General features: G+C 52.0%; 2 protein-coding genes across 2 annotated transcripts in view; both read left to right on the top strand.

Moving 5' to 3' along the window:
• FATE1 (fetal and adult testis expressed 1) overlaps window positions 1–7,448 on the top strand; it is an 8,111-nt gene extending 663 nt beyond the window's left edge. Inside the window, 5 exon segments of the mRNA XM_009331626.1 lie at window positions 24–95; window positions 874–962; window positions 1,798–1,959; window positions 4,667–4,745; window positions 5,219–7,448. Coding sequence (XP_009329901.1) covers window positions 24–95; window positions 874–962; window positions 1,798–1,959; window positions 4,667–4,745; window positions 5,219–5,350 — 534 coding nt within the window. The 3' untranslated portion in view covers window positions 5,351–7,448.
• Window positions 7,449–10,578: 3,130 nt separating this feature from the next.
• CNGA2 (cyclic nucleotide gated channel alpha 2) lies at window positions 10,579–18,186 on the top strand. Its single transcript, XM_009331725.1, has 6 exons — window positions 10,579–10,691; window positions 10,894–11,004; window positions 11,525–11,695; window positions 15,399–15,506; window positions 15,951–16,057; window positions 16,763–18,186. The coding sequence occupies exons 1-6, from the start codon at window positions 10,579–10,581 to the stop codon at window positions 18,184–18,186; spliced, it is 2,034 nt and encodes a 677-aa protein (XP_009330000.1).
• The last annotated feature ends 2,161 nt before the right edge of the window (window positions 18,187–20,347 follow it).

The raw sequence follows: 20,347 nt of genomic DNA, 5'->3' as shown, positions 1-20,347 counted from the left end.
TCTCCCCAGCCTCCTCTGCCCAGCCCACCCGCCTCGGGGAGCTCCCTTTTCTGCACATCGGCAGCAGATCAAGCTCCCAGAAACGCAAACGATCGGTACTGTATTGAGAGTCCGCTTGCCTGTGGTGGGAAGGGGGAGCAATCCCACTGTTGGGTTTCTCCAGAGGTCTATTATCAGCTCAAGCCAGAATTCATCTTCCAGAGTGCTACCTCCTTGTAGGTGGTCCTAGGAGCAAGGGATGGTGAGATCTCTTTCTGTCCCATAATCAGTACACACCTGCATGCTGGGACATAGATTCAGCCAGATCTCCTAACGCATTTTTGAGCAGGAGATAGGCTGGGGTAGGTGCAGTCCCCCCACAACCTCCTTCTGCTACTTTTGAAGTCCCTTTTCAACCGCTGTTTCTCCTGGATGAAGTACGAGATAGAGCTGTTTCAACATGGCAGCATAAAGGGTTCTCATGTCAGAGCTGAAAGCAGATTTTAACTTTGTGTGAAACTAATTCAGAGAGGCCCCTGACATAGGCAGGCAAAGGCTTGGTTTGGCTGCTGGAGCTGCTGATCTGCCTTCTCAAGTGCTTTCACCTCCCTGAGATTCAAGAGCTGTTCCCGGATGCGTTAGGTTCAGGATTTTTGATCTGAATAGAGATCAGATCAGCAGGCTCCTTGCTGGTGACCCTCACCCTGCTCCAAGCATGTGTCCCCACCTGCTCCAGCATCAGCTCACCAGGTTTGGGGCTCATGTAAAGTTCTCACTACCGAGTGCTTTCCTCATGCTGATGGGCTCCTGGCACTGCAGACCACGCAGGGCACCGGGCTGGGCTTGCCCCATGCAGGGTCTCTGCACTAACGTGGTTGTGTTTGATGCCAACAGGGCCATCACAGCAGCAGGTCACGGCGGGAGAGGACTCCAAGTGACTGTGCCCAGCTGGCCTTGCACAGCCTGGGCCAGCACCATGAGCGGTGAGCACGAACCCAGAGCCGTCTGGAGTGGGTGGGGATCAGCATCTCCTGTCATCTGTGCTGCTTTGATGCTCTCTGGTGTCAGTGCCCCGAGGTGGGGGGATATCCAGACAGGGGCAAGGCAGTGCCTGGCAAGTCCTACTCTTGCACGAGAGGAACATGGCTTCTGGCATCAGAGAGGTTTGTGCCAGGCGGTGTTGAAGGCAACTGCGTTGGTCCCCAGGGTCCTCTCAGTGCTTTGCAGCGTGCTCTCCTGCTCCAGCACCAGCATGGCAGAGTGCTGGGGACTACAGGCAGGTGACCACTGGCAAACGAGGCACCAGGGCTTAACCGTCTTTCTACAAGGATTGTTGAAACTTGCGGTGCCTTGCAGACAAGGGTGGGCTAAGAGCACACTTGCTTTTCAGCTCTTTGAGCATAGCTTGTGAGCAGTAGCATGGTGATAGCGATCCTCTGCTCATGGCCTTGGGCTCTGGAGTCTCTTGAGTGGAGAAACTGTCTCTAACTTAATCCCAGAGCAGAGCTACCTTTCCCCCTAGAAGTCAAGGGTTGTCCTGGGTGGCAGGAGAGCTGCCTTCTGCAACCCCTGTGAGAGCAGCTGGTGAAGGTCTGTTTATCACACAGTCATGGCTTTGGAGGAGTCAGGCAACTGCCTCTGAGCCTGGGGGCTGCTGGAGCAGGTTCTCCCACCTGGTGATGTGGGGTCTGGGTGCCAGTGGCGTTGTCCAGAGGTGCTCGGAGCTGCTGAAGGGATGAAGGGCACCGCCAAATGCCAGGCTGTGCCTGTGCTGTACGAGGCCAGGAAATAACAGGCACCATTCTGTGTGCACCCCAGGCCAGACGTGTGCCCCCTGCCTGTGCGCAGTGCCCCGCTCCCCCTCCTTGCGGAGACGGGCAGGATCTACTCCATGCAGAACATCTTCCAGACCATGTGCCTCCTAGGCCAGGTGCTCTTCCACTGTGTCCAGGACGCTCTGCAAGACCCAGTGCCGTCCAGGTGACTTCGGCTCATCTTGAGCCACCTCCCTGTCACTCTGCAAGGACTTGCCTTTGCCTCACTAAGGCATGAGCCAGGCATGAGCTCTGTAAACCGCAGACTGCATGGCTCAGCATCAGGTCCTGCATGGCTGCCCCAGACGCTCCTCCTTGCCTGTCCTGTCCGCCAGCTCCAGGTGCCTGGCCCAGGAGTGCCTCATGCAGCCAGTGTGGGGACACCCTGCTAACCCAGCCCAGCTTGTGTCTCCTGCTTAGCTTAACACCGGTCCCCCGGGCACCCCGAGGGGGTGATCACACGAGTGATCGAATGCCACCTGTGACATTGCTGGGGTTTCAGCTGCTCTTCACTGCTAAGCAAGTGCTAATTTTTCTGCATGCCTTCATAGCTTGATGGAGAGAAATATGTGAAGGGAATCAAAATCCAGAACAGATGGCCTGACCCAGGTCCTGTCCCCGAGACACCCTCTCCTGCAGGCTCCCAGCACCCTTGGCTGTATCTTGGTCACTCTTAATTAACCTTTTCCAAGAACTGGCTGCACCAAGTTACTCATCACATAGCCGATGCCTCTGGCCAGGGTGCAGTATGCCTGCGTGCTCACTGGAGCAGTTAGGCAATGACCTCAATCTCTCTGGATGTGCTGGGGCAACTATCTCCACCATACTCTTACCTGTGCAAGTGCAGTAAATTTAACATGTTCAAAGACATCATTGCAGCCTTAAGGTGTCCCCACTGTTCTAAGGCTGCTGAGCACCTGGAGGAATGTCTAAATACTTCTAATTCTCCTTGAGCAAAGCCTCCAGGCAAAAAGGGAGGAGAGTGAGCATCCATCATCAGTACCCTCAATGACACATCCTGCCTTCCCTCCCCAGCTGGCATGGAGGTGCTGGCAGGAGAGCTGGCTTCTGCCTGTGGACAATGCAAAGTGATGTCCCTGCTTTTAAGCACAGTAGGCTGACTGCCTTCAAGTGTTGCTTTTTTTTTTTTTTAATGAAGTGTGGGCATGCCAACAGATCTGGTTAGTGGCTACGTAAGACCTTCTCTCTCCTCACATCAGCAGTAGAGGACGTTTAGGCCATGGTACCATGAGAGGTGGTAGCTTGCAGGGCTGCTGTAATGCAGTGGGGTGAGTCCCGGGCCTCGCCCCAGGTCTTGATCTGCCTTTGAAGCCAGCCACTTTGAAACGCCTCTTCTTGGTACTTTGCATCACTTCAGATGCATATGGTATCTCTTCGATACAACAACTTTGTACCCCTATGCAACAATAAAAATTAAAAATGACTGAGCTGATGTGTTTGTCCTGAAATTTTAATAAAGGTCTGGTCTCGGACAGAGGCTGGAATACTTGCCTGACAGTGACCTCTTGAAGGGTATGAGTCGTTGGAAGGTAATTTCGAGTCTCTACTTTAAAGGGTGTTCACCTGTATCAACTGGGATTTTTCAGTCAAAAGCTGCAGGATATGTCCCTTTTTAATGGTTCTGTGCTGGGGGAAATTGGATTTTCTTTCTGTTGTGACTTTCATTTTACAACGCAGCTACATTACATGGAGGTATTATCTCACAAATGTATTTTCAGACAGAGGTTCACTGAATCTCCGCATGCTGTTCTGGCTTGTCTTCAGTGAGATCAACATCATGTTGCAAACAGGAATAAATACCCTCCCCTCCCCAAGGTCTCCGAAGGAGTGGTGTTAGACAGTCATTAACCCACATGGTATCAGCAAGTGCCCATGCGAGTTACTGGTGTGCATAGGGGAGTTTTGATTATAGAAGAACTGATGTAGAGCTAGCCTATGATGATAGGAACAACAGACCGAACATGGCAGTTTTGATTTTTCTCACTGTGGATCTACTTTATTTTGTGGCTTTATTTTGTGGCTCAGTGCTGTGGGCCCTACAGCAAGGCTGTGTCTCCAGGGGATACCCTGGAGATCCGTGGCCTGTGTTGCCTCTGCCAGTGCAGCAGCTAATACCAGTGGTGGCCCCTTTGTTTCTGGGGATGGAAGAAAGTGGTTCATGCTTGGGTTGCTTGCTTATGTTTCAAGCTGCAGGTAAAATTTGCTATAAGAGCAAAAAGTGATACTTTTTTTGTCAGGAGGGTGGGGAAAGTGAGCTTGTGGTATCTGGAGATAGTGGAGAGGAACAAATCTTTGTCTCAGCAAACACAGGAACCTTTTCTGCTGGCTGATGCACTTGCTCAGATAGTTCCCCCCAGTTGATGGATGCTTCCCACCAGCGGGATCCTCACCTGCTGATGTAAATGAGACACCTCTCCATTTTGGCGTTGGCCCTGTGATACGTATTTACCTGACTGGCTCTAAAGATGATTTATCCGATCCTCAATGAATTCCTCTGACTATAGAGAATGGATGCTCGGTAAATATGTTTTCTCTCTGTTGGACCTCTAAAGAAATACAGGCATGTGTTTTCCCTGTTGTCTGTCATGGCATGTGCTGTATGTTTTGTTGTGATCACTATGGGGTGCATGGTGGAGGGGTATAAATATGCATGATGAAGTTTAAGAAGAGATGAGTAGATGCTGTGTAGGTGCTGTTTCCTCTCTCCTGATGCTGTATCCAGACAGCACATCCTGGGCATGCACACGCTACCTGCATGGCTCGGCTCCCTGTGGCAGTGCCACGTGTGTGGGAAGACAATTGCACCTCTTGAGTAGTGTTTGTCTGTCTGCATCTCTGTTTTTCTTCCACAGCTCCCAGGAGGCTGGCCCAGCCCCAGAGAATGTCTTGGAGGCGGTCGGAGCGGCTGAGATGGCAGCAATGAGAAGGCAGGTGAGATGGGGGTGAAGGGCTGCAAATGTTTTCTGGGAAAGCTGTAGGAAGGTGGGTGAGGAGGATCCAGGGGTCTGTTGCTCAGTCCTGATGGGCTGGCGTCGCCAAGCTAGTCCCAGCTGATACTGCTAATGAAGAAGCAGGGGAGGACTTATATGTGTGTTGACCCATCAAGCTCCTACCCTGAGGGGCTGTAGGGCTACAGAAGACAGCCAGACCCCTCCATCTGCTGGCAGTAAAGGGCTCAGATGCTCTTCTGATGGAAAGGGCCTTTTCCTGAAGCATCTGCTCAGGACCTGAGGTAGTGCTGCTAATTCTCCCACACAAAGATAGCTGCTGCTCTAGAAAAGGGGGACCTGAAGGAGATGGCAGCTCCCATCCCTCTATCCCTTGCTGTCCCATGCTTCTGGGGTGTAGCCAGTATCCTGCACTTTGCTGCAGGGCTGACAGCAGCCCCACTGCTTCCCTTGCAGTTGATGAGGATCTCGGGGAGGCTCCATGTGCTGGAGGAGCAGTGCAACGCCTGGCGGCAGAAGGAGGCCCTGGTCTACTCTGTGCTGATCTCCGCCTGCCTCATCAACACGTGGCTCTGGCTGAGGAGATGATTTTCCATGCCCCGACCTTCCCTGCCAAACCCTGGCAGGGTGGGTGAGGGCAAGGAGAGAATCCTTGCTCTGTACTTGCAAACAGTAAAACTATGTATTTCTTCTTAACTTGACCTGCTTTTTGCACTGTAGGCCCTTGAGGATCTGTGTTCTTTAGGCCCTGATTACAATGAAGGTGCCATCCCTCCCCCATGCTCTAGCATCAGAGGTGGGTGAGGGAAACGATGAGGCTGGACCTCGTGCCATAGCAGCTGGAGACAGGTGTCAGGGAGAAGCGGGGTACAAGGAATATGGCCCAACAGGCGTAGTCCCAGGGCTGGGCTGTGGCTGCAAATGCTCTGTGTACACAAGCAACCACCTTGTATGTTTGATGGGGTCAGTGCTTGTGTGGGAAACTGTTGTGAAGAGCCCAGGTCTCATAAGAAATTGGTGGCTGACACAGGAGGTGTCTGTTCTGCGCAAAGCAATGGGAGACCCTCTGGCCCTTGGGCTGTCTGCCAGAGGAGACGCAAAACCAAAGCATTGGGTGTTTGCGGACAGTTACAGTCTTAGCCTGTAGTGGGCCGAGTTCCCTGACCATGTCCCAGCTTGGATAACTCAATTCTGACCCCATAAAAGTCTTCAGCCAACTGCTGTGGTCTGTTCCTCATCTTCCACCCCAAAAGCTTGTGTAGAGTGGTTGAGTGTTTTTAAACTGCTGGTGGGTTTTCTTTTCTTCCTTGCGCAACAGGTCTTTGGTGGAGGTAGTACTGCCAGTTCTCCCGTGCCATAGCCCCTGCTCTAGGAGGTATGGAGCTGGAGGACCCAGGAGCTCCCATCCCTGCAGCTGCTGCTGTGCCACCGTCTCCTTGGCTCCTGTTCTGCTGGAGGCAGTTCAGCAGCGGGTTTGCAAATGTTCAGATCCAAAGTGACTGTAAGAGCGTTGGTGAGGTCTGGGTTTATCCAGGAGCTTGGCTCTTTCCCAGAGAGGTTTATGTGGGAAACCTCCCCATGGTGACTCTCTGGATTATAAGACCTCGTACCAACAGTGACAGCACCAGACAGGTCATGGAAAATTGCCCATTTGGGCAACAGTAGATATTTGTTAGGTTGCCAATGCCAGAGAGCAGGATCGCTCCCAGGTTTGCTGCCAAGCCATTCAGCGACGGTGCAAGAATACATGTGAGGGAAATTCTTGGCCCAGATGCTCTTTAGCTAAAAACAAGCCCAGTTCAACAGCTTTGCCGTTTCTTTTCTTCTGTGGAGTTTAGTAACACTTGGATCTGAGGTGACTTTGAGACACTTTTGGCGGTTCATCCAGCACATCTGCTGGAGCTGTGCTTGCAGGCTCTGGGGGTAGGTTTTGGCATGGCCTAACAGGACCTCTCTGTTCCACCTATAAGTAATTGTAGCTGGATCTGCAGGTCATCCAGATGTCCCAGTAGCTTATTTACAGACATGGATGCTTGGGTGTTTTCTGCCTGCAACTGCATCAAGCAGTTGTGACTGTAAATCTGGCAGCTGGACATTGACTAATAAACAACTGTCCCACAGTTATTGCAGGTCTGAAACTGTGCCTGACAGCTGAGCTGAGGAGAGCGCTGAGATTTATTGCAGATGAGAGCCACGATGGTGTGGTGGGCTTGGCGTGCCGTGCCATGGCAGGGTGTATGTAAGGGTTGGGAGCACTGGTGCAGGGGTGGTACCTGTGGCTTGTGGTTCAGGGATGTGGTCAGGGTTACCAGGGGACCTTACACAACAAGTCTGTATAAGGGGGCTGCCGCTGTGTGACTCGTGCCAGGAAAGTAGGTAAATTGTTTGACTTGTTTCTCTTCTGTGAGAGGTGCAAATGTGTTATGGAGGAAGCTTGTGTTTTGTGGGTTTTTTTTTAATATGTATTTTAGGGTGAGAAGGGTTGACCCTTTGGGGGACACACCACCTTCAAAGTATGGATTGAAGATGTTTGGAGGAGAGGGGATCAAGCTGTATGTGTTCTCAAAGGCTAATTATTGGCAGGTTGCAGAGGATACAATATGACTTCTATGTAAGGCATAAATCCTGGTGTAAATCTGGAAACGCTGACCCATAAAATGCATATTTTAATAAACTCCATGTGTTCTGGATGTGTTTCTTCTACCCACCGTGGAGTCTGATCCTGGTATCCCAGTGGATGGGAACAGGTAAGGTTTATTCCCTTGGCAGCAGGTGTCTGACCTGGTGCTGGATGTCTCAGCCACATATGCTTATTTAATCGGATGCTGGATTTCTGACGTCTCTAGAGCTACAGGCCATTTTGCCCACTGATGTAAAACACGCATGCCAGCTGCCCTGGCCGGGGAGGATCTGGAGGAGGAGGGTCTCTGGCTAATGCTGTCCCTGTTGGGGTGCGATGCTTTTATTTATTTTCTTTCTCTCTTCCCTGCCTCCTCCTCCTGGCTCTTGTTTGTCCCAGGGCAGCTCATGTGGCAGGGCTGGGTGTCTCCTGGGATCACTGCCACAATGATGTGCATGGAAACTAAAGTGTCTTGTGCAATATGGTGCTCGAGGGAGCTGTGAGGGAGCAGCTCCTGGAGTTCCTGTGTTGCTTTTGAAGGCAGCTGCAGGCAGGGAGCAAAAGGAGAGGTGGGAGGGGGACACGCGCCGCTGTCGGTGCTCCTGGTCTGTGAGCTGTCCCCAGTGCCCGGGTCTGTGGCGTAGGGACAAGAGCAGGGTGATGCGTCCCTTGCTGTTGGGCGCTCACCCAGGCAGCACCCAACACCGCCAGCACCCCTGGCCAAGGCTGCAAAAATTCTGTTTCTTCCTTTGGGCTCCCTGCTGTCCAGGTTTTCAGTGAGATCAGAACACGTGGAATTTAAGGCTTTGAAGGAAAAAAAAAGGTAAACCTTTGATAGTGAAGGGACTCCCGGTGCTGGTGCTTTCAGATCAGCCCTGCACACAGTGCAGGACTCCATGTGCACAGCAGGGACTGATCCAGCCTCAGTCACTGCAAGTAGCTAGATGCTGGAGGAAGGCGGTAAAAATTAATCTCTTCCTTATTGCCTTGGGGATGCAAATTTTTTGCTAACTGGTTCTTAGAATGGCTTTGTGAACAAAATATGAGGGCAGAAATTGGTGAAAGATGCATTTCATGATCATCTTCAAACTCTGCGGCTCTCTTTGCTGGGACTCCAGAGCAGCACATCTGGAGGTCTCCTGCTCCCCGAGTGTGAGAAGAGATAACTGGATGGGAGGGTGTTAAAATGTGGCTACTTCTGCAAATTCTCGATCATAGCAGTAGTTGTGGCACAGGCTGTGAAGCAGGGAAACAGTCACCAGCTTTGTTTTTCCATAGGGCAGAGGGCTGGGAGGGGAGCAGAAGCCGGTGGCTCAGGAGGCAATCCCGGTGCATGCCCTTGTGTGGCAGGACCTGAGCCCAGCTGGGGGTCTGCCAGCTGTGCCTGTCCCCAGGTGGGCAGTGACCCTTCCCCAAGGTTTGCTTGGGACTCAGGAGCCGCTGGAGCCAGAGCTGCTCAGGACGGCTGCGATCTCCAGTGGGGCTCTGCCCTGAGAGATGTCTGGGGTTCCTCCAGCCACCAATGAGGTGGCAGGGGGAGAAGGGTATGCGTGAGTAGGGAAATGGAGCATCCCTGAGCAGCATGTTTCCCTCCTCCCCTTTCATCCCCCAGACACAAAGCTGGCTGCTATTAACTCCTCTGAAGTGCGCCTTGCTGCGCAGGGCGTCGAGGATGCTCAGAGGATGGGCTTCCTGTAGTGACGAGACACATGCACACACGCGTGTGCATCCTCCCCGCACACCGCAGAGGTCCCTTTGCCACTGACAGGGTGCTGCCCGGCAGCCTTGCCTGCTTTTCTGCTTGGGCAGAGAAGGGCAGGAGTGGAGGCAGCTCCGCTTGTGCTGGCTTTGCTTTGCAGCTCAACACGCGTTTTAAAAGCCTGAGTGCTCCGGAGACAGCCTGGGAAGTCCCCCAGGGGAGGGATGCTCCCCAGCCACCCCTGCTAGCCCACGTTAGGCAGCAGCCAAGTGTTGAAGGCTTCAGGAGACGCCAGGCTCGTAAGTGGACAGTGGTGGCTTCTTAGCAGTGGCTCCGCTGCCCCAGGGAGGTGGCGCGCCTGAGTGTGCATGACTGTCCCTGTGCGTGCAGCGTGGTTGTAGTCTTTGTGTGTGTTGGTAGAGGTGTGCAAGGCATTGCCTTCCCCCAAGCAGAGCCTTGGCCGTGGGCTGTACCGTGTGAGAGCATAAGCGTGTTGTCTCCAGGAACCTGCCTCATCTGTGCATTGCAGGTATGGAGGGCATACTGTGCCCCGGGGGGAGCAGGCAGGGTGGCCAGGGTGGGAATACGTGGTCTAGGTAGGGCTGGGCAATGCCTGTGTGCCTTTGCATCCATGCATGTGCAAGTCTGTTGTTTCTGTGAGGTGCTTTTGCATGGTGTGGTCTATACTAGGGTGCAGCAGAACAGTGAGGGCTGCACGTGATGCTGGGGCTGGACAAGCCCCGTGGACATCTCTCGCTTTTTAGACAAACCTCAGTGAAATCCCACACTTAACAGCTCCACAGCAGGCTCCGCATATTAATGTAGGGTCTTCTCTGCTGCTCTCTGAAACCAGGTGGTAGCTCCTGCCAGCAGGAACCTCAGCAAGGCTCTTTTTGAATAGCAAACCTTAATTTCCAATGCAGGGGAGATTTCTGTGGTGACAAGAGGTGGGGCTCGCTGGGCAGACCACCAGCAGGTTGCAGTGCTCTGGGGAAGGAGCGTGGTTGCTCAGGTACAAACACCCTTGTACACGCAAAGTATACTCTGTGCTGCTGTACAACAGCATCTCCCCGCCAGGGCTGGCCTTGCGCTTATATCCCTTACGAGTTTATTTTCTTGTACTCGGGCAGGCAGTGATGCCGAGAGCCATGGGCTCGTTGTTATGGCACGGCTCGCTGGGGATGCCGTTGCCCTGGCAATGGCTGAGGAGCCTGAATGACGAGGAGAGCATCTTTCATGGGCCATGGGCAGATGCGGGATCTCTTGGGGAGGGCAAAATGCTCTGCAGGACTCTTAACTGCAGCATCAGCAACGGCTGGTGGTGGAAAACATGGGGTGGGCACATCCCATGGGGTTTGACCCTCTCTCTTCCCGTGCTGTGCCATATCTCTGTGTTCAAACCACATGATGTGTCCTGTATGGCTCTTCTTGTGGCTGTTTTCTGCTCTTTGCAGGTCTCTGGGCAGGGTGTGTGCCCGTGGTCTCCTCACACGGAGGATGATGGCCAAGAGTAATGGTCTGCACAGCTCGCTGGCCAACCGCCACTCCTGCCCACCTGCCCAAGCCCGAGTGGAGGGTGACGTGGAGGGGACGGGGCTCAGCACCAGGAGGTTAGGCTGGTCCCCAGTTTGGTTGAGGGAGGCAGTGGTGAGACAAGGGAGGGGAGGGCCAACTTGGTGTGTCTGCTGAGACCTGGCATGGGCAGGGCTGTTATGCCAAACCTCAGCTGCCTGCTTCCTCCAGTTTGTCTGGCTGTGGACAGGTGCCACGATGGCACGGTGTGGTTGTGACCCCCCCTTTTCCTCACTGCAGGACCTGCTCAACCCAGGATGACACCTCCTCAGAGCTGCAGAGAGGGGCTCCCCCAGATGGGGGGGAACAGCCGGCTGCCTCTGCTTTCCAAGGGAGGCGAGCCTTGGCCAGGTACCTGTGTGTGCTGCCGGCCCGGGGTGAGCGTGAGCCTTTTGTGCCTGACTTTGACACAGGGGACTTGTGTGGGGTCGGGATCCCCTCCTGCTGTACGGCATTCAAAAGTTGCAGGGACCAGCGTCTGTGAATGCTGCTCTGCATGCCCTGCTGCCCATGGAGAGGGCTGTGGGAGGAGATGGTTCCATCACCTCTGGGGCCCCAGGAGGGCTCGGGGGCTCCTTTCCCTTGCAGGCAGCCTCACTCTGCCCCGGTGACCCACACATTCCTCATGTCCCTGTTGGAATGGTAGCAGGATTAGGGAAGGAGATGTGGGACTCTGCCAGGGTGGGCTCTCTTGCTCGTATATTCTTGGTCCCATACTATCACTACAAGGGGGGAAAAAGGAAATGTTTGGGCTTGAGAGGGAGCTGTGAGAGATTTCTTCTCAGCTGTAGCCCCCCCTGCTTGCTCTCAAGCTTTTTCCTTCTCCTTGCTCTGCAGACACCTCCTGACTCTGCCTCTCTCCCCTGTCCAGGATAGTCCGGCTGGTGCTGGTGCTGAGGGACTGGGCCAGCAAGAGCTTGCACGAGGAGCAGCAAAGGCCAGACCCCTTCCTCGAGCGCTTCCAGGGCCCCGAGCTCCAGACAGTGGCTGCAAGTGCTGGCAACAATCTAGAGGACGAGGACACCGAGGAGGAAAACAAAAAGTAGGGTCCCTTTCCTGTGGCCCCAGCCAACCTTGGCAGGAGATCAGCCATGCACGGTGCTTGAGGGCTCCCCTTGGGGGCTAATGGAGGTGGATGGGGACGGGAAAAGGGGAGGTAGGATGCAGTGGTGGGAAGGGTCCTCCCTGCCCTCTCCAGCCCCTGTCCTGGCAGCCAGCCTGGCTTTGCTGAGCTGTTGTGCAGGCACACAGGACCTGCTAGTCTGTCCCTGTGAGCCACAGTCTCTTCAGGGGTATACCTGCTGTGGCATAGTCTTATCCACAGCCACAGCCGCTTTGAGGTGCACCTGTTCCAGCATGGCCTTCTCAATGGGCCACAATGCCTTCAGAGATATACCTGCTCCATCGTGGCCTTACTCACAGCCACAGTCCCTTCAGAAGTAAACCTGCTCCAACATGGCCTTACCCTGCCTTACCCACAGCCACAGTCCCTTCAGAAGTAAACCTGCTCCAACATGGTTTAACCATGGCCACATGCTTTGAGGTGCTCCAGCATGACCTCATGCTCAGCCACTGATGCTTCAGGGTGTACCTGCTGCAGCATGGACTTATCCACAGCCAGTGTAAGAGAATGAGAAAATGCAGGGGTTGTACAAGACTGAACCCAAGAGCTTATGTTCACCACACGGTCCAGCTGATTAAGCAGGGCACGTTCCAGCAAGACACATCACGCGTCTAAGTTACATTTGTGCCATCCTGGCTACAGTGTGCAACAGCCCCCTCCACATCTTCTGGTGGGCCCTGGTGGCCACTGGGCATTCCCCGTTCCCACCACCTCTGCAGCTGCCCCGCGAGACTGCTGCTTCCCCAGTCACGTTTCCCTTGGGAGCTCAATGGGTTCATCAGGCTTTCTGTCAAGTCTGTACATTTGAACACGCTTTCCCTTTTGCTAGACCAGAAGCTGCCATTGGACTAGAGACCTGGAAGGCACCCATGCAGAAAAGCCTTTCAAGCAAAGAAACTGGCTTGATTTTTCTGCTTCATTTAGAAAACGGGGACTCTTCCCCCCAAAAAACCCCAACAAACCCAAATCCCAACAACCCTCCCTTTACATTTCCAACTTTGCCAGGTAAATGTTGCAATTTTTATCTCAAGGCCTTTGCTCCATCCATTATAGAAAGTCCTTATCCTGAAGCTGCTAAACACCAGGCCTGTTGTAAAGTGCTTCTTATTTCTTGCTCAGAAATGGTGGTTTAACCTTGGCAGTCAACTAAGCCCCACACAGCTGCTTGCTCACTGCCCCACTGTGGGATGGGGAAGAGAATCAGAAGGGTGAAAGTGAGAAAGCTTGTGGGTTGAGATAAAGACAGTTTAATAGGGAAAGCAAAAGCTTTTGCGCAAAGCAAAACAAGGAATCCATTCACTGCTTCCCATCAGCAGGCAGGTGTTCAGCCATCTCCAGGAAAGCAGGGCTCCATCACGCGTAATGGTGACTTGGGAAGACAAACGCCATCACTTCGAATGTCCCCCCCTTCCTTCTTCTTCCCCCAGCTTTATATGCTGAGTATGATGTCATATGGTGTGGAATATCCCTTTGGTCAGTTTGGGTCAGCTGTCCTGGCTGTGTCCCCTCCCAGCTTCTCGTGCACCCCCAGCCTACTCACTGGTGGGGTGGGGTGAGGAGCAGAACAGGCCTTGACTCTGTGTCAGCACTGCTCAGCAATAACAAAAACATCCCTGTGTTATCAACACTGTTTCCAGCACAAATCCAAAACATAGCCCCATACTAGCTACTGTGAAGAAAATTAACTCTATCCCAGCCAAAACCAGCACACCACAGCAAGCACAAACAGATGGGATTTGCCAGTCTCATTCATCATCTGCAGGATGAAGGGAGATGAAGGGAGTGTGTTTGCTGCCCATGCCCCACCAGGAGCAGATACTGTGACAGCAGCTTTCTGAAAAGGCTCTTTCAAATCCAGCCCTTTCATCTCCTCACCTCACACCCCCAGCAAAAAGCAATAACTTGGCTTTTCTTCTGCTGGCTCATTAAAGGGCAAAGCTCACAGACTACTCTGGACCCTACCATTATACGTGGTAATTAAAACACAAAAAAATGATTGTTTTCTGTAGGAGAAAAATATCTGAGCCTTGTATCTGGGTCTTTACTAGTCATGGAAAAAAATGTTCTGCCCTGCGAGGTTAAGGGGAGCTTGTTAATTATCAGAGAGAGCTGAAGCATGCTGTGAAAGGGCTGCTCGGTGCCAGTGGGCTCCTGAGGAGACAGTGATAACTTCTGCTGTTTTCTAGGTCCTCAGCTCCACAGGTAAGAAGAGCCCCAAGTCTGGTAACTCCTAACGTGAGCTGCTGTTCATGGCCATGGGAGCCTCCACAGCTGCAGGCTTGGGTGCAAAGCCTTCGGGAAGAGGCAGATGATTATTCCCTCTTCCTGGGTTAACCTAGAGCCCTGGTTTTCCAGCCCTGGCCCTGCTGTCTTGCTAATGTCAGTGACTCTGGCGACCTGCTGTGGGCAGCACTGGTGATTTAAAGCTGAAATTACCAACATAATTTACACTGTTATTGAGGTTGTTAGTGCTTGTGGGTGCTACAACAGTACTGGCTGGCTGCAGGTGAGACAGTGCTTCCCATGTTCTATGTCCCAGGGAGCAAAGAATCCCTTTCTGAAAAAAACATTTAAGTCACACTTTCTGAGCAAAAGATAAGCACTTTTAATGGGGAGGTTGGACCACCTGCTTGTCTGTGGCTGTACCCAAAGCGAATGTGAAGGACCACCGCTGGCGTTGCGCCGAGTGCTGGTCCCCACGCTCTGGGCACTGTGGGTGCCACTGCCGGTGCTGCTGGGGAAGGAGACTTCAAGGCAGAGGTTTTGCTTTTGAAGCTGTCAGAAGCAGGGGGGGGCATGGGGAATCTGTTGGCAAGTGGGTTGGTTTTTTCCTGTCACTGGAGGGAGTTTTGCATGTTCAAAAGCTGGAAGGGAGGGAAGGAGGGAGCGGGAGAGGGAGTTTTGCCCTACCAGGCTGCAACAGCTAAGCCTGTCAGTCCAGCCACAGTTTCTCTTCCCCAGCTTCTCCAGTGAGATCTGGAGTCTGGAGCACACACATCTTATCTCAGAGTCCCAAGATGAGCAGGATCAAACACTTGGGAGCCGTTCAAAGGCTGGACCCAGGACTGAGCAGACTGCAGGCAGGCAGCTGTGAGCAGCATGGTGATGGCAGCCTTGCAATGCCAGCTGCCCCCCAGGTCGCTGCTCTGGGGCTTGGGCTCCTGGTGCTCCCACTGATCTGCAGCACACTTACCTTCCTGCTCTAATTAATCTTCTCTTAAGATCTCTCTGGCACCAATCCATACCTCATCTGGGAGACCTAATGTCATGTAACAAGAAGTTTTCTGATCACCCTCTTCTGTTCATCTGTTTCTGGCTCTGCCACTGGGGTGCTGTGTGCATGTAGGCCACCTGCTTTGCCTTACCATCCTACAGTTTCCTCTTCTGGTACATTACTGAGCCCAGTTTTGGGGATAAAGGAGCTTAAACAGTGCTGGACATTTTTGCTCAGCACTGCTGGGACTGGTTTTAGCTTACAGACTGGCACTCAAGCTGCAGTTATGTTTGAGCCAGTCTAGTGCAAGGGATGAAGGATGTGGCTCGGATGATTCCTTCCAACCCTGTTTTCTATGTTTAGCCCTTTATTCATACATTGCCAGCTCTGGCTTCTCTCTGCTTCCAGGAAGAAATGGCAGATCTTTGTGGTGGACCCTGCAGGGGACTGGTATTACCGTTGGCTGGCTGTCATTGCAGTTCCTGTCCTCTATAACTGGTGCTTGCTTGTAGCCAGGTGAGCTGGGAGGTTGTAGAGTCCCTGTCTCCTTTAATCCTCCTTACTCACCTGGTTGTCATGGCTCAGCCAGGAACAGACAGCTGACATTGGTGGTGCTGGGGCTGGTGGAAACCTAAAGGAAAGGGACCCCTGCTATCACTGTGACTTCTGCAGTGCATAGGCAGAGCATCCATCCTCTGGCCCCCGTTGGAAAGGACCATGATTTTGGGGTAAAGCTGCAAGGTGCATTTGGGAGGTGGTTTCAAGACGTTGCTTTACCTATGTCAAGGGAGGGCAGATTTTTCATAGAAGGGGGTTTTAATTTCTAGGAGAAGAGGGGCAAGTGGCCAAGCTCTGTTGCAGAGTTAGGAGCCTCAGAATCAGCCTATATTCAGCTGTAATAGTTGGAGATGATATGGAGATTTGTTGGTCTCACCACCCTATTTTATGACCTTCCTCCAGGGCTTGCTTCAGTGACCTGCAAAAGACCTACGTTGTCCTCTGGCTGGTGTTAGACTACCTCTCGGACTCTATCTACATTGGGGACATAGTGATCCGCCTGCGCACAGGTAAGCAGAAGCAGTGTCCTGGCTTGTGAGTGCTTTGCTTTAATCCCCTAAAAGTGGAGATGAGCTGCAAGGGAGAGGCCTAATCTACAGCTCCATTAGAAGGAGGGTTTTGTCTACCTTGGCACTCACTAGTATGAAGCAGTCTCCAGAGAAAGAATCTAATTAAAAGATCTGAGAAACGAAGTAAGTTTCAGAATGAAAGATTAATCATCCCAGCTTTCAACTTCACCTTTGAATAATTGTACAAAATTACCTGCATTACTATTAGTATTCGGGCATAGTTGAAGGTCTGTATCTCTGATTTTGCATCAGTTCAGCTAATGAATTATCTACATGGAAAAATGGTAGAATTTAATGTTCTCAGAACGCGGCAGGTGGCTGTACATTTTCTGTCGGAACTGCAATAATTTATGATCTAGAAGATGGAAACCTTTGTGTCCCCATTTCTTTGTGGAAACAGAGTAAATCCCTAAGTGAGTCCCAGAGTAAGTCCCTTCAGGTGACTTTTGCCAGACAAAGGGCTTGAGTGATAACAAAATCTTGTAAACTGAGTAGATCAGGTGGAACTGGTAATATTTGGATGACCCTGTGTATATATGCACACATGTCCAAGGCGTACCATAAAATGTTTCTCAGAGTGCTTACAAAGCCTGCAGAAGAGTTGAACGTAAGCCAAGATAATTCTATCATTTGCTTCTCTGTTAGGTTTCTTGGAACAGGGCCTCCTGGTTAAGGATCTGAAGAAATTATGGGATAACTATATCCACACCTTACAGTTCAAGCTGGATGTTCTCTCCATCCTGCCCACAGACCTGGCATACTTTGCTGTGGGATTGCACTGCCCTGAATTGCGTTTCAACAGGCTGCTGCACTTCTCCCGCATGTTTGAGTTCTTCAGTAGGACTGAGACCAGAACCAGCCACCCCAACATCCTCCGCATCAGCAACTTGGTTCTTTACATCCTGGTCATCATCCACTGGAATGCATGCATTTACTATGCCATCTCCAAGGCCATAGGCTTTGGAGAGGACACCTGGGTCTATCCTAATGTCACAGACCCTGAATATGGGTATCTGACCCGGGAGTACGTCTACTGTCTCTACTGGTCTACGTTGACTTTGACTACCATCGGAGAGACACCCCCACCTGTGCGTGATGAAGAGTACCTCTTCGTGATCTTTGATTTCCTCATCGGTGTCCTCATCTTTGCCACCATTGTGGGGAATGTGGGGTCCATGATATCCAACATGAATGCCACCAGGGCAGAGTTCCAGGCAAAAATTGATGCCATCAAACACTACATGCAGTTCCGCAAGGTGAGCAAAGACATGGAAACCAAAGTCATCAAGTGGTTTGACTACCTGTGGACCAACAAGAAGGCAGTAGATGAACGGGAAGTCCTCAAGAATCTCCCTGATAAGTTAAGGGCAGAGATTGCCATCAACGTTCACCTGGAGACACTGAAGAAGGTGAGGATTTTCCAGGACTGTGAGGCAGGTCTACTGGTGGAGCTGGTGTTGAAGCTTCGCCCTCAGGTGTTCAGCCCAGGGGATTACATTTGCCGGAAAGGAGACATTGGGAAAGAGATGTACATCATCAAGGAGGGGAAGCTGGCCGTGGTGGCGGATGACGGAATGACACAGTATGCTTTGCTCACTGCAGGAGGCTGCTTTGGTGAGATCAGCATCCTCAACATTAAAGGGAGCAAAATGGGCAACAGGCGCACAGCCAACATCCGCAGCTTGGGCTACTCTGATCTCTTCTGCCTGTCAAAGGAAGATCTTATGGAAGCAGTCACAGAGTATCCTGATGCCAAAAAAGTCTTGGAGGAGCGTGGCCAGGAGATCCTGATCAAGGAAGGGCTGCTGGATGAGTCAGCTGCAGAGGCAAGCACAGAAGGGGAAAGCGTGGAGGAGAAGCTGGACAGGCTGGCCTTGTACCTGGACATACTGCACACCCGTTTTGGCCGGCTCCTGACAGAGTACAATGACGCCCAGATGAAGCTCAAGCAGCGCATCACTGTTCTGGAGTCCAAGATGAGGCAGCAGGATCTGGAGGACTTGTTCTCTGATAGCTCAGACAGTCTGCTTGAGGATGAGGAGAAAGCTTTACATGGTGGGATGCAATGAGGGGGTGCAGCGGTCAGCTAGATGATGTCTGGCGTTGTGCTGAGACAGTGTTTGCTATTTCACAAGGCAGATCCTGTGGCTGCCTTGCCAGGGACTGCTCTCAAGTCCTTAGCATTGCTGCTGCCACTGCCTTGATGGCAGCTCCTGAGATGGCTCCAAATCAGGTGATTGTCCTTGCTCCTCCTCTGGCTAGTCCCTTTTCTCATTGCCTCGATCTGAGACCTCGGACTTGGATCACTAAAAAGAGGAGAACGGCTAATGCCACTGCTAACATTTCCTTTCAGCTTCTGCAAAAGGTGCCCATCACACCTCCTTCCTCCTATTTGCCTTAATAGAAGGTGGGACATGAACCTTGCATGGAGGGGTACCTTGACATGCTGACCTCCTATGTATGTTGAGGAGACGCAGAGTCACGGTGGACAGAGCCTGCCATGTGCCACCTACCCATCCACACAGGGACCAAGGACAAGATGGGCTTTGGAAGATGCTGCATTCCTTGCAGATAACAAAACCACCCCAACGAGAGAGACCAAAACACAAGCCAGATATTTACAAATGCATTTTGGGTTCAGCCTTTATAACTCACCTTAGGTAAATAGTCTCTGCTGAGTGTCTGTGGACACCTAGTCTGTATCGAGAGACTCCTTACCTGCAAGATACCAAAACTCAACTAAGACAGCCCAATCTGTGTCTCATGTCTGCAAATGGGGAGGCTTGTCTGGGTCACTGTCACTACCTAGATCATCTCCACTACCTGCACTGAGGCTGGACATCTAGCTGGAAGGGCAGGCAGCTGCCGTCCTCCTGCCTACCTCTCTTTTCCCTTCTGTTATATTTGGTGCTGTCAAATGGCACCTGGTGTGGGTGGCTTGGTACCCCAAGCACCGCACCTTCCAGGGAGATGGTGTTCCCAAGCCCTCCCACTATGGAGGCAGCATGATTTCCATTTGGGCTATGGATGTCTCGGATGACAAGTACAATACAGAGGTAAAGACCATGGCTCCCTGGCCTGACAGCACCTGTTGTGCTGTGCAGAAAGATGACAGCAACTGTCTCTCTCTCCTCTATCTAATGACGGCCAGGTGTGCCAAGGTTTGACTGAAATGACACATTTTTAAGGAACAAAGCGGTGGTGGGACCCAACCGTGCCCGTATTTGCTTTGCTGTGGGTAGCTCAGAGAGTGTGCAGAACATTTATTTTCTTAGGCAGGAGGTTTTCTTGTACTCAGTGGGAGTTTTGGGGCTTTGCAGGCCAGTTGTCTTCTGGAGGAGAAATGAGTGGCAGAGCCACGGGGACACATGGGCGAGAGTGAAAACGTGGCACCATCGCATATACCAGCAAAGCTCTGCCAGGCTGTGCTGCAGCCCTGCAGGCTCCATGGAGCGAGCAGCCTGTTGGTGAGGGATGCAGTGTGGGAAAGGCCACCAAAACCCTGCAAGCAACAGCAACCTCAGCACAAGCAGTAACGCCACCCATGCCTAATGGTACTGTGCAGGTGCTGGGACTGGGGGGTGCAACCTCATTTCTTGCTTCTGTCACGTAGCTTGCCCTGACCCATGTGTCTGGGACCTCCTGCTCCTGCCCACTGGATCCATGGGGTGGGCTGGGGCTGGTTTCCAAGGAGGAGAATGTTTGGTGGAGAAGGGAGTTTTGGAGGAATTCATGCTCTGGGTCAAATTCAGCCAATAGTTTGGCTAAAATAATGGGATGACACATGGGGAGGTATCAACCCAGAAAGGTTCATGGTGGAAAACTGAGGGTATTTGCTTTGTCCTTTCTTTTCCCTCCAACGTAAGACTGCCTCTCTTCAGTTTGTATGAGAATTTTCTGTTTAAAAATAATGGCCTTGCTTTTTGGGATTGGCGGGGGAGGGAAGGTTAAATTACCAAAATTAGAATTTGGGGTGAGATAAAAAGTTTTTTTGTCATCTCTAAATTAAATTGTAAGGTTTCTGGTGTGTTTTTTTTTTGTTTTGTTTTGTTTTTTAATTACTGAGATGATTTTTGTTGAAAATGAGGTGGTTTCTGTTCTGCTTTTTCTCATAACGCCAAGAGCCCCAGCTTCCTCCTTTCCTGCGATTTATCGCTCCTGAATTTGCCGCTCGTTCTTTGCCTGCGGCAGGCGGGGAGGGTGCGGGCCGGCAGCGGGCAGAGCATCCCC

This window comes from Pygoscelis adeliae, unplaced genomic scaffold, assembly GCF_000699105.1.
Source record: "Pygoscelis adeliae isolate BGI_AS28 unplaced genomic scaffold, ASM69910v1 Scaffold79, whole genome shotgun sequence".
Classification (NCBI taxonomy): Eukaryota; Metazoa; Chordata; class Aves; order Sphenisciformes; family Spheniscidae; genus Pygoscelis; species Pygoscelis adeliae.
This window is presented reverse-complemented; position numbering and strand designations above follow the sequence as displayed.

What these genes read in the sequence shown, in the direction of transcription:
- CNGA2 (XM_009331725.1), top strand. Translation starts at nt 10,579, where the DNA reads ATGATGGCCAAGAGTAATGGTCTGCACAGCTCGCTGGCCAACCGCCAC. An exon ending in GGGAGGCGAGCCTTGGCCAG is followed by an intron (nt 11,005 to 11,524) that starts GTACCTGTGTGT and finishes TCCCCTGTCCAG; the next exon opens with GATAGTCCGGCTGGTGCTGG. An exon ending in AGTGATCCGCCTGCGCACAG is followed by an intron (nt 16,058 to 16,762) that starts GTAAGCAGAAGC and finishes CTTCTCTGTTAG; the next exon opens with GTTTCTTGGAACAGGGCCTC.